Source organism: Danio rerio, chromosome 9 (assembly GCF_049306965.1).
Source record: "Danio rerio strain Tuebingen ecotype United States chromosome 9, GRCz12tu, whole genome shotgun sequence".
Classification (NCBI taxonomy): Eukaryota; Metazoa; Chordata; class Actinopteri; order Cypriniformes; family Danionidae; genus Danio; species Danio rerio.
The window spans coordinates 34,654,665-34,668,461 of NC_133184.1; the positions used below are offsets into that span (position 1 = coordinate 34,654,665).

Genomic DNA, 13,797 nt, shown 5'->3' on the forward strand with positions numbered 1-13,797 from the left:
TGATATTTCCTTGTTATATTATTCTACTTGGTCTGTATAGTCATGCAAACATTTGTTTGTAGAGCAAGTAGTTTGACCATTTTCTGCCGTTTATTATTCCTAGTCATTTCTCCCATAGGCGACTGAATCGGAAGATCTAAGACAATCGCGAAAACAGGCGCACTTCCGCATTTTAGAATAAGGTGTAGTAATAGTAATAGTGTAGGTTGTTGATGTATGGTTGACGACAGATATGTTATTTATTTTAATCAGTTTTCTATAATGGCAACCTTACCTTTTATACATTTCGACTTGTTGTGATCATAAATATAACTAATACTCCTTGTGCTGCTTGTATTTGTCAGTGATTCGATAATTTTCTCCATGACACCTAATTCATCAGTACAGCAAAGCACTTGAATGTGACACGCTCATAATTACAGCTTTAGAATTCGTGCATTTTCAGCAAAAGCTCATTTAAAGCTGATTTTTTATTATTATTATTGTTATTATTTTGTTTTATTTCTGGGCTTGTCAGACTCTTCAATCGGTTCTGTGCAGGTGCTAAGATGGACTTTTCCAATCATATCCGTGCTTCTACACCCAGATTTGCCTCCAGGATCTCTCACAGGTGCAACATTGGCCCCCGGCCGGCCTGGCACCCTACCCTTCTGCTCATCAGCACCACTACCAAAACACACACACACTCACACACACATAAACCCTCTGCCCCCCTTCTCGAAGGTCCAGCTGATCCCCACCTGATCCCAATTCATGGGGGAGGAGGAGGAGGAGGAGGAGGCGTTCAGATCTGAGCTCACCCTGGAGAGGTGAGAGAGAAGAAAATATATGCCATCGCTCATCTTTCTTGTCTGTCTCTCTATCCGTCTCGTACAAGGATAGTAATTCTTTGTGTTCCTGTCACATTAACGCCAACAATGACGTCCAAAAGCACGTTAGACACTGGCCTTGGGAATCATATGCATGCTTGTGTTATGTATGTAAGGTTGTGCGTCTGTGTATGGAGTGTTATTGTGTGTAAAGGCCAGTATGTCCAAGCGGAGCTGAGCTCAGGTGTCCTGTGCTGATGAGCTGCAGCTGGCTCTCATTCGGGCTGTAATGGGTGCTATCCAGTGCCTGGGTCAGTCATGCAGCTGAGTTTAGACTACCCTCCGTTTAACAATCCGTGTTCAAACTCATTCAGCCTTCCAAAATGTATAGAAGTTATCTTAAAATGCTCACTCGTTAAATCTGGGGTAGGATGTTATCCAGAAGCTTTTGTTTGTTATATCGGTTGATCGTCTTTTGTGAAAGGTTCAAAACATTAAAGGTTTTGTCTATTGTTGCGATCAGTATTGCAGAAGATGTGTGCAAGCCTCTCCAAAATTGCCTCCCCTACACTGTAAAAATATCTGCTAATTAACAGTTTCCCATAATTTGTGATTCACAGTTTTTTCCTTGGTTTATTTATGCTTTCAAAATGCATTATGGGACCTTGGTCTCTGCTTTGACACTTTTGATGTTCAAAATTGAGCAAAGTGACTTTGACATTTGTAGTTGTTTGAAACAGTAGAGTGTGTTATAAATCATATCGATATAATAATAATAAAAAAAACAAACAAGCTATTGGTAGCTGCTCTATATTGCTTAAAACGAATAACAAATGTAAATAATACTCACTGTTTACACAACTTTCAATTTCACCTAATGCAATTTGACTGCATAAATTACCAGAAAACTATGAATCACAAAGTATTGAAGAGAAGCTTTAAATAATTTATGTTTTAAAGGTGTAGTATGTAAGTTTAACACCCAGTGGTTGAACTAGGTGTTGCATTCCTGGATCAAAACAAATGAAAGTGCAGGTTGCCAGATTGAGGACCAACAAGAGCGAGTATAATGATCGAGCTTAAAGACTGAAAAAAGCACTCGATAGAAGGAATATTCTTCATATTAAAAGGAATTTTTGTTTTAAACAACACCTCGGATTGATATATTAGAAACGGCTTTTATTTCTTGCAGCTGGAAAACAGCTGATCACCTCAGGTACAGCTCATGTGCTTTCTTCAGTGTTAAATGCTAACAAGTTGAGTTTGAAAGCCATTTTACATGATTTTTTTTTGCCATATACTGAAAGCAGCAGCAGATAGTTCACCTCTGATCTTGAAAATAAAATAAATAGTTTGAAATTGAACTCTACAACTGTGACTCAAAACCAACACAAAGTGATTCAGCATCTACATTTAATAACATAAAGCAGGTTTAATATGTATTAATTAGATCGTAAACCTTACCATTTCATGAGTGAGTGCATATTCTGTGCTTCTGAATGGCTGTATTTAAATTTCTGTCGTGTTTCATCTGGTGCAAACAGCCAAATTGCTTATCACTGCAAGTCTCATCACACGCTTACATTCGCATTATTTATATTATTTGCTAATTAATAACCTCATGTAGAACTCTGAATCTGCGTCTCATTTTGGAGTCTGCTGCTGTCCACCGGAGGTTGCATTTCAGCCACGGCTGCATGCTTTGAGAGCCTTTCTGAATAAATGAATGAAATGCATGGTTTTCCAACAAGGCAACCCGGGGTACTGAAGTATAATTGGCTAAAGTTGCAGAGGGTGGGTTAAAAGAACCAAAACAAAAACAGCTTTCCAGCATGGACATTTTCAAAGCAGAATATCTGACTTTAGCATTGTTTTTCAGATAAACAAGCATGTTCATTTGGCATTTTTCTCAGAAATAACATATTAAGAGTCAAAAACTTACATACAGCAACCAGCTTTAATACAGCTTTAAACCATCAATTTAAATGATTCATCATCCATAATAAAATACTGAGAAAGACTATCACGTTCTAAGACTACTTGTACAATGAACCAATGTTACTAATGTTTGTAATTATGATAAAACATCAAATAATACAGTGACAAAAATTACTGGAATAAGACAGACTCTTACTCAGTGGTGTAACAAATTACTGCTCAAATGACTTAATTGAATAGTATTTTTTGCTTTACTATTTTAAAAATGTGTATTTGACTTTTTCTTGAGTACATTTTTAGTGCTGTATTTGTACTTTACATGTTTATTTTTTTCTTGTCTATGGTGGTTGTCTAAGTAGAATAATCCTTTCCGTCCGAGAGAATGCTCAGACTGCCTGTCACTGATGAGAAGTTGAAGGATGGCTACTGTATGATGGCTGAAATTTCCAAGTGGCCTTAAAGAATAACTAAATGCACTACAGAATATTACGTTTCTAATCACATTGCATGGATTCTATCAGTGCTGCATGTGCTTGGTTTGTGGCGACAACTGCTGGACAGTTATGGCTTGTTAGTCGGGGTTTAAAATACATAATTTAAGTTTAAACATATCAGCACAGATTTTTGCCCTCTTTTTAGATTTTTAAGTTGCACCAATCTCTCTCCGCTTGTTAACACATCAATCTGTTTTCTGTCTGCTTTTTATATGTATGTATATTAATTTATACAACAGTTCTGTCAGGTTCTTGAATCTGATTGGCTGATAGTCGTGCGATATTCTGCAAGTAACCGCACTCGTCCCGCATCTTCACCCTTCTGCTTTGTGTATTACTCCACCCACATACAGCAACAAGCAGAGGACAGTCTACAGTTTGACAACCATTCCTGCTGTTGGCCAACATGTACTTTTGAGGCTTTTTTTAGTTGAGAATGTAGTTGTTTAGATTGCAACTATGCAGTTTATTTATAAGGATTTTGTCTATTAAAAATATTTATAATTTCTGAGAGACCGCGCGTCGGCGGCCATTAGCCTGTCACACTGAGTTGACCAAAGATGGTTGACGTTGTCTATTCACAAAATGGTGACAGGACTGCATAATAAGCTCTTAGAAGATTAAAACTGCGTAATTTCTAACTACAGCTGATCAAATCATTATTATACTTGAAAGTGATATTCTAAGTCGATATCTCTCTTTTCTAGGTTGTTGTGCTGTATTTATACCATATAGTGTATTAATTGTGAGATGGGACTCGCAAATCAGGAGTGTGTGTTGTGTTGGCAGAAAGAAAGAAGAAATGCCTGCATGTGTTTAGCATTTTTCCTTATCGCAATCTGGTAGTGAATGTGCTGCATTTTCGAGTTTAATTATTGTGATATCCTGATTGCAACAGAGAAATACTGTTGACTGTAATACTGTAAGGAGATATCTCTGTAGACTGATAGCATGTCATGTCACGTTCAACTTAATCTTAAAATGTGAGCAAAATCACCTGTTTTTTCATCACTTTAGACATTATGCTAGAGAATCATTCAAACAGTAGTTCTAAAGTGAAGTAAATTAATTAGCAATGGTTTTTGCGGTTCTGACGTCAGCTGCAGATGTGAATGAATGGCGAAGGAAAGTAGTTCCTCAAACAAAATGATTTTTAGACTCTCCATGTTTGAGTTTTTTTTTTGTATATACACAATTGTGCCGTCGAACTGTTGTAAAAAAACGCAATATCACACTCATAGCAGTGCAATATGGCTATTTTTCAGCACGCCTCCCACCAGTGCTGATATACAGCCATATCACACTGCTACTTGTGTGATATTGCTAATGTAATGCGTTCTCACATTAAATGAGTCTCACATTATTAATTTATAGTCCATGAATGACAAGTAATTAACTTGCACTTAGAAACACCCTTAAAAGATGGCACTACATTTTAAATTTGCAGGATAAAAGGTGGAATGATTGTCACAGTGTAATACTCACTACTCTTAAGTATTTTATGAAGGGCTGTTAAACAGATTTTATATTTTTACTCTACTTTTGATCAAAAAATTATACTTTTACTTGACTGTTCAGTGCTCTTTCCACCAAAAAATACAAATAAAAAAATGGATACACCATGCAGTCCTCAATCCTAATTGGCTGACTTAGTGATAAAATTAGTCCAACAATTCAGTCCAACATCACAAGATTTCACTGTTTGTATCACTTTGTGTCAGTGTCAGTCTGTGCATTAGCACTGATGACTTTTTCTGCAGTTAAAATCTATAAATAGTTAATTCTTTACTGTCTTGCACACAAATATGAAGTGCATTTCTCAGTAGTATCTGGATGCAGCCTTTATGATGCAAGCTGAGACTGCATCACTCAGCGATGCAATGTCAGACACAATGCACTCAAATGGAGCTAGTGACGTCACTGTGATGGGTAGGGTTAGGGGTGTGGTTAGGTGAGCCTATTAAAAAGCATTGGATGCAGTCCAGATTGCACTGCACCAGGTCTGCAGCCAGACCCCTCTCGCATTTCTGCATCCTGCTTGTTTCTCCAGTTTATCTTCAACTGAAATTCAGAAATTATATTGAAATGTAGGGTGTGTTTATAGAGTACAACAATCCATTCAAATCAGAAATGCTTTTGCTTTGTATTTTTGAAAGATCAATCTCAAATAACAATACCATCCAAAAAATATTTGATTAAATATTATGCCAAAACAGTAGTTTGCAATGACATTTCATTAGACATATGGACCTATAGTTTGCCATTGTTATATGGATCCTTTTCACAAGACACATTTAGCAATCATCAGCATCTTAAATCCTTAAAAGTTTTTTAATATTTAGATTTTTTTTAAAGAATGTATGTATATTTATATGTATATATGTATGTTTTATGTCATATCTGCATCGAATTTCATGATGGTGTCTTAATAGCACCATTGTTGAGTTTTTCTTTTATTATTTTAGCAAATATTGCCCCATTTTCAATTTAGAATGTATATCCGAAACAGTTCTGATTTGCACATTTATATTGATCATACCTGCTGATACCAGAGGAATAGATTTGTTGTCAAGTATTTTATACACACAAGAGAAATCTGGTGATTATGCGAATGACATAGGCGCTGGTCTAAACTACACATCATCATAATAAAGCATTGGAAAATTTGTTTTATGAGATGTAAATGAACATGCCTCAGAGCCAGGCCTGGCAGAAGGTATTCTTATTGACCGCGTACTTGGACTGAATTAAGCCGTGAAATGAGCTGCAATCCATTGTTCTTTCACCACCAACAACAGAGATCAATACTTATGATCTCCACCAGCCCTCCTAAAACTGAGCACACAGGACAACATATGTTCCTTTCGGTGCTGGATAGAATCGCACGAAGCCAAAATATACAAAAAACAAAGCCTTTACAAACAGACCACAACATCACACTCAGAATACTGCCCAAAAGACATATGATCTTTGCTTGACTCGAACCAACCCCATTGTCTTTTCCTCTCGTCATGCCCAGTTCTCCATGTCCTCCCCTCTATTGTTTTTCTCTCTCTGGGTCTTACTATTTTCATACCCCACTACTGGCCCTGGGTCAGACATCCTGCCTCCATCCATCTCTCCATCCACCCATCCATCTTTCCATCCTTCCAGCAACATCAGCCAGCTGCCCCAACACACAACACACACACACAGAAAGAGAGAGAGAGAGAGAGAGAGCAGACCTTAATTCAGTCAGTGAGGTCTTTGCCCCCTTCCCAAAGCAATGCCCAGATCTGAACACATGCACCAGGCAAAAAAGGGCAGCAGAGGGGGGATGGGTGACTCTGGAAGCCATATGCCTCTTTCTCACATTTGACTCTGTGTATTTATATGTGTACGTGTGAGGAGGGGAGGGGTGTTTTGCAGGAAATAGCGGACCAGCTGACTTTCTTCACAAACACAGGACAGAAATAAAAGGTATTAATGGCATCTAATACATCTCATCAGCCGTGATCAATAATAGTCTACAGCATTATCAGGCAGAGGACGATGTGTGGATCCTGAAGAATGCCAATGCTTTCATTTTTTATTAAAGACCCTATTTTACCCATCAAACTTGGTATTGAACTACACGTTTATTTACTGATTATATTACATCAGTCTGTTCAGATCGGATGCACAGACTGGGAGGATCTATATGCGTCATTGGCGTGCCTGTTAGAGTGAAATACTCTTTACGAGTGTTTTACGAGAAGTTTGGCCGCTGTTCTTTTTGTGTTTATAAGAAATGTCTTATTAAAATTCAGTCTCTCGTGGAGAAGAGCAAATGTCTCCAAGGCTGTCCTCTAGTCGTATAATTCAACAAGCATATCAAATCTTGCATTTCTCAACAAATCATTACTAACTGGATTTTTTTTCCCTGCATAATAGAATTATTGATCTTTGCAAGATCTTAGCTGATGAGTACTCACATTTCTTATGTATTACTCTTACAAACTACAATTTTATTTATTTATTTATTTATTTATCTATCTATCTATTAATACACAACCTGTTCAGTGAACAGTGCTTAAAATAAAGCAAAAAATTATTTTTATTTTATGTTTTTTTATTTATAGTAGCAACATAATGATTTAATTTAAGAGTCTACATTTCCTATTGCTAAACATTTTTCCTTTGTACAAACTATAAAGTAACAGAACCAAATTCAAAACAAAAGTTTCGTAAGATAAAATATATAAAAATAACTAACAATAAAATAATTACATAAATAACATCAATATCTGAATATACATAGGTCAGAGAGGGTCAAATCTTTATTTATTTGCTCAACTTTACTTTAGTTGTTATCAGCTGTAAATTCTTAATCTAAATAGAGAATTTAGAAGGGGAGTGCAATGGGTCGTAAATAAAAAAAAAAGTTTGTTCTGTGGATGGGTATTAGATAGTAATATTTTGATACTTCTTCAAAGATTGGATGGAGCAACCTAGTACATTTAGTCCACTTGGACTAGATATTTCTAAATACAATAATTGGGGTCGAAGGAAGAATTAAATTTTTTCCATCACATAAATATCATACACTATTTCTAGCTATTCTTGGATTTTTGGGGATTCAGGAAGTAAACCATGTCTTGTAACTGCTTTTTTGGCTGTGATTATTAAAATATCAAGCAAGTATTTTTAGATTTACTTATTTGGATATCAGAGCTTCAAAAATGGGCGGTTCATTCCACTATGGCGACCTCGGATTAATAAAGGGACTAAGCCGACAAGAAAATGAAATAATGAATGAATGAGCTTCCAAAATGAATAACCATAAATTGAAAGGGTGGTGTAATGTTAAAAAAGCAAAGAATTCTTACATTGTTAAAAGAAAGGTTCTAAAGGGGGATGTTTGCAGGGTTTCCTGAAGAACCTTTCAGAAGACAGTTCTTTAAAAAGAACATTCTGGCCCCATAAGAACCAAAGACATGGTTGCATGGATGTTAAAGTTTCTTCATTGACTCTTTAATCGCAGTATAAAACAGTTATCTTTTTGAGTGTAGTGTGAAGAATATGTTCAAAATCTAAAGATTATTTTTCACTGAGAAAATACTATTTTGTAGAATGGGAATATTAGGGTCTTCTTTGCACCCTAAATATCGATAAAACTTGAAAGGTTTATTCTTTAACTCAGTATCTTTTGGTGCTAAAATGCAAATTGTTACAAATTTGTAAATAGATTGACAAAAACATAAGTAAAACTTTAGCAAACCTCATTTACAGAGTTTAACCCTTTAAGGTGCACTCCTTGAAAATATTTTATTTGGCCCACATCTTGAATTGAATAATATGCTGACACAACTCTGATAAATAGTAAAAACCAATCAAAGTATTAATGATAACCTGGACAACCAGGTGGTTAGGATGCCTGTTAAGTGATTCAAGTAAAGCATAGAATACATTGTAAAGGGGTCGTTTTATGCTAAATGAATATTTCACTAAACTTGTGGCATTTGATGATTCATAAAATTCAAGTAAAGTACAATTTTTTTAGGAGGCAAGCTGATTCGTCTGTACTAACTCTGTTTCCAATGGAAAATGATTCCATGGATATTCATTTTGTTTTGCCTCTATGTTTTATAACTACTTGTTAATTTATTTTTATTTATTTGTTTAGTTGTATCTTTACTCTTAAAACGCTGTTAGTAAACTTGTATTTGTGCTAACAGAGGACCATGATCTGCATTCAATTTCTGTTCTCACTTTTTTTTTGGGCAGAGTTTGGGTAAATAAACAGCAAATTTGACACAAGTTCCTTTATTCACTTGAACATTTACAATCAATTCAGTTTAGTGTTTTGTAGATATTTTGCTAGCACAGTGCAGTTTCACATGCACTTGTACATAAACTGGGTAATAACCTTAACCCTTGTAGCTGCAGCACTTAAGGCTAAGTATATTGTAAGCTCACGTGACATACCCTATACTGTCAAAAAAGCGCAACCAATATTTTCTCAATAGTGTAAATATATTCAAATAATTAATAATAGGCTTGCTATTAAACTGAGTTAGGATTAAAAGTCACCCTAATATCATGGGGTTTTCTTAAAAATATATAACTGAACGCTTAATTTAGTTAAGCAGCTGAAACTTTCACAAACAATTGCACCACTTTAACAGGCGTACAACGCATACGTTACTGCCAAGCGTCCAGCTCTCGCCTCGGGCGCTCCTTTCAATCTGGTCGAGGAAGAAGTCGCTGAGTGGAAAGGAGAGAGAAAAGAGAAAGAGAAAAGAGGGGGTGGGACGGAGGTGTGACTGTCGTGGATAAGTGCATAAAGTGAATGATTTGTAAGAGGGAGCGCGCGCGAGAGAGAGGGAGGCTTTATATGGAGCCAGCGGAATGTGTTATCTCTCAAATCATCAGAGGCACGAGGACAAGCACGCGTGGTTGTGAGGATGGCTGGAGCAATATTATCCTAATCCACGGAAACATAAAGGACAGCCCGAGACGACACTTTCTGATCTGGTCGATCTTATCTGAGGACGCGTGTCCATTGTTATCCACACACACGGGTCAGAGGGCAGCACATCCCCGAGCGTGCGTTACCGGTGCTGTTATTTACATCCGTTCGGTACCAATGCTTACTGAAATTTCATCATCACAACAACGCGAATCTACGTTACCGGTTGCGTTGTGAGTGGAATTAGTGGCGAGGAAAATATAACCGAGAAATGCTCTTGCCGATGCCGAAATAGAAATTCAGAAAGCACAATGGACAGAAGAACATGAATCACTGAAAACTGACTTGATAAACGGGATTTTGGAGGTTAAATTGATTCTCGTCGTTAACAGGGGTGAGTTATAAAATAATTTAACTAATTGTTGGTGGTACTTTTTAATCGTCTTCGTGTTGTGATTATTATGAAACAATATTTTACATCACAGGGTCTATGCTATTACACACCAAATTGCATTTTAATAAATTATTAGCTATAGCAACAGTGCAGATTGGCAAAAAAATATGTGCATTGATATTTTATATCCTCGTAATTTATTAGCAACATCTTCGATTTCATCCCTTGCCTGTCGCAATAATTTCCAATAGCTTGACACGTAATGAGTTTTCAAAATTTAAACTTAATTTCCATCACCAATTAAAGTCAAAGCAGGTGAAAAGGTGCTATGAATTAACGACTTCAGATTGACACGCTGACACCTTAAAATATTATTCTTGAACATTTTAAGACAGCAATTAAACCTTCGTTTGGTTAGAATTTGTGTTATATTATCTCAGATTCATTACTCAGTGGCCCAGCAAATAGCAAAATGACATGCAAATAAATGTAACATCGCTACATCAAAAAAATATGTAAACAAAACACTCAATCAGTTTATTAAAGTATTTTCTTTCAAATGTTACTTGTGATTCACAGTGACTGAGATCCAAGCACCCTTGTGTCATCTGGAGCTATAGGCTCTGCATTTGCATTTGCGACAGATGGTCAGCTATGACTTTGCTTTTGTGGCAATAATTGATTTCCATTAACTTTTGCATGGAATTAGAGCACATTTATAATGGTAACGTGTCCAGAATGAGCTAAATTGCAAAACGCACACTGACAGCCATTTAAAAACATGGTAGCTCTTTAACTGTTTCAAAGTATTAAAGTAACAAAATAAAAATAAAAACATGCAACACTTATTATAATCTTAATATAAGAAAAACATTCAGTCTAAACATTATAACCTTTTGATTAACATCAGTTCGATTTGTTCATCTATTTTGTTTTATTTTAGTAGCTATATGGATTATGACATTTATAGATTATTTATTCTTTTGTAAAACTTCAATCTTTTGCGTCTAATTCACCAGGGCAAGATAACATCCAGTGCACTTAGGAAGCCTCGATCAAACGGACCTGAAAATGATGCTGAGCCCCGATCAGACGGATCCTGACCTCACCTGGACACAGTCGGACACGGATTGTCTGAACGTCATGAAGGTGGAGTGTGTGGCACACGAGCCCTTAGAGGCCGACGATGGCAAGACTCGCGCACTCGTGCCCGCCGCGCTCACCCGAGAGGAGAAGAGACGAAGGAGGCGCGCGACTGCGAAGTACCGCTCTGCGCATGCCACGCGCGAGCGCATCAGAGTAGAAGCGTTCAACGTGGCGTTCGCCGAGCTCAGGAAGCTGCTGCCAACACTTCCACCCGACAAGAAGCTATCCAAGATAGAAATACTTCGCCTTGCTATCTGTTACATTTCTTATCTCAACCACGTTTTGGACGTTTAGATGAACTTTAGGCACATTTAACAGTACCACAAAACAACAGGTGTTTAAAGAATTATTTTATAGACATTGAGAAGTAGCATATTCCAGCAGTATACACAAATATTAAGGATGGAAATGGTAACATTTTATATTTACTTTCAGTTACATGTATGTTTTTATTCTGCACATAATGCCTTTTATGGTTTGGGAGGATGTTTTTAAAAAAGCAGTGTTTTCACAAATTTAACTACAGATTATAATTTATGCTGTAATTACAAAAAACTAAACAGTTCACGATCAAATCGAAAACGCACAGTTCATTGAAAAACACAAGGCATTATGAAAGTTATTATAAAGTGTTACCTGAAAATATTTTACCTGTTGCAATAACTGAATCTTGTATTTGACACTGTAGCAAGAGTTTTTGTTCTGTTTGAAAGATGGCTGTTCAGATATTAGACAACCTGTTCAACATCCAAGCTCATAAGCACATTTGTGGCAATAATTTGTTTTGAAAATATTTTTTTTGGACCTTCATAATTCACGTCATCGAAACAAATAACATGTATGTCGCAAACGGATTTGCTGAGCTCAGTTGAGCTCAAAATGTATAGGCTACTTCTGTGTGCTGGAACAAATCGTAACCTTGTTAGTTGTTAATTTATATTTTTCCTGTTTGTTTTATTTATTAAGTAAATTAAGTTATGTGAGTGTCCTTAAAATAGATTATCTAAAGTGTTTACGTAAACATGTAAATATTTAATGTTTTTATTATTATTATTATTATTAATTATTATTATTTTAGGCAGAGTTTTGGGTTTATTGTTGCTTTTCACTTGCACTTTTCATTGGCAGTTTTTGTAGGAGTAGGAGGGCCTTTGCTGTGTGTGCACTACGGTTACTAAAATGGTGTTGCTGTTGATGTCCTGTCCTCTGATAACGAGAAGCACTTCCCATCGGATAGGATCTATTGCTGTATTGTTTATTTTGTTTACAAAGTGCTCATAGATAGCGCTTTGGGTACCAGATGACTTGTGTTGGTTTAGTATCATACTATATTCAGTAATAATCAATGTAAAAAAAAAACAATTTGCAGTAACCTTTATAAAAAGCGATTTGCTTACCAAACAAGTCTACAAGCTACCCATAGATGCTCTCTTTGCTGCGACCAAAAATGATCTCAAAGTAGGTTTATTTTTTTCTTTTAGAAACTATGTATAGAGATTATTTGTTTACGTGATCCTTGTGAACCTTTTGGAAATTTTATAGTGATCAAATTATCTCACATCTGCCTCATATCCAAAGATCACCCTGTTAAGTCGGGGTTTGTCCGTCATTTTGTAGTGGGATAGCCAGTAGCATACACTGGTTTGTATCGCAGTTTTTTCATAACTATTTTAGAATAAATAGTAAAAGATTAATTCAAAGGTAAATCGTCTGTTGTAGTTTTTAAATAAAAAAAAACAATATGAAATTAAAGATATTGTGTCACCAATGTTCTCTACCATGCTTTTTAACTTTTGTAAGACGGCATTTTCAACGAAATGAACTGTTGTTTGAGATTATGTGAGTTGTAATATTATTTTGCTATTTAAAAAACATTTTTTTTCAATGCTGTCACACACACATGCACAGTTCGCTTTGCTCACGGCCCAAAGGCGACTTTCTCCCTAGAGAGGAGACAGGTGCTTGTCCAGACGGGCCAAGGCAACCAAATTACGACCCGTCTGCTGCGTCCCGTGGGAAAGAGCAAGAGAGCATATGCGCGTGTGTGCGTACGTGTCCAAGACTTGATCAGATTTCACATTAAACATCTTAACTTTACTCAGCTGATGATGTTCCACCTTTAAGATTTGCAATCAATCTCTGCCACTCAATCAGCAGCCTAAATAAGAGGTTAGTTTAGGGGGAATTGCTTAGAAAATAGCACGTTTATGTGAATAATAATTTTTAAAAATCCTTCATTTTGAATATTTAACATGTGCGCCTAATTTAACGCGCATGCCAAGAAGTCCAGCATGAAGTTCCTCACACTGGCGAATATAGGCTGATTAGTTTGTGTGTTTCCATGCCGGAAGTGAACAGGCCTCGTTAGAGGATTATGTAATGAATGACCCTTAGCCCTGCTGTAATACCATATGTCTGCGTGTATGTCATGATGGAGAAGGGTCGAATACATTAGCCTTAAACTCAGGTAGCCAGATTAGACGCTGACCCTTCATGCAAAGAGCCAATCTGTCGTCTCTACATGTGTCTTAGATAATAGGCTATTCAGTGCAAACAAAACAGCGAACCATTTCATCAAACAAGTGG

General features: G+C 36.4%; 2 protein-coding genes across 5 annotated transcripts in view; both read left to right on the forward strand.

Annotated features, from left to right (window-relative positions):
• The window catches only part of cnga4 (cyclic nucleotide gated channel subunit alpha 4), a 39,582-nt gene extending 38,244 nt beyond the window's left edge, over positions 1 to 1,338 (forward strand). For 2 of the 4 annotated variants that reach the window (XM_002663396.8, XM_073912887.1), the window contains one exon: positions 541 to 1,338. In XM_002663396.8, the coding sequence (XP_002663442.4) occupies positions 541 to 744 (204 nt within the window). In that variant the 3' untranslated portion in view covers positions 745 to 1,338. The remainder of the gene's footprint in view (positions 1 to 540) is intronic. The other 2 variants (XR_012385518.1, XR_012385520.1) reach the window with 2 other exon arrangements.
• Positions 1,339 to 9,639: 8,301 nt separating this feature from the next.
• On the forward strand, positions 9,640 to 12,979 carry nhlh2 (nescient helix loop helix 2). The gene is made up of 2 exons (NM_205669.1): positions 9,640 to 10,065; positions 11,085 to 12,979. The coding sequence occupies exon 2, from the start codon at positions 11,137 to 11,139 to the stop codon at positions 11,503 to 11,505; it is 369 nt and encodes a 122-aa protein (NP_991232.1). The 5' UTR covers positions 9,640 to 10,065; positions 11,085 to 11,136; the 3' UTR covers positions 11,506 to 12,979.
• Positions 12,980 to 13,797: the final 818 nt, after the last annotated feature.

Excerpts from the sequence above, each read along its gene's own strand:
- nhlh2 (NM_205669.1), top strand. The coding sequence starts at position 11,137 with ATGATGCTGAGCCCCGATCAGACGGATCCTGACCTCACCTGGACACAG.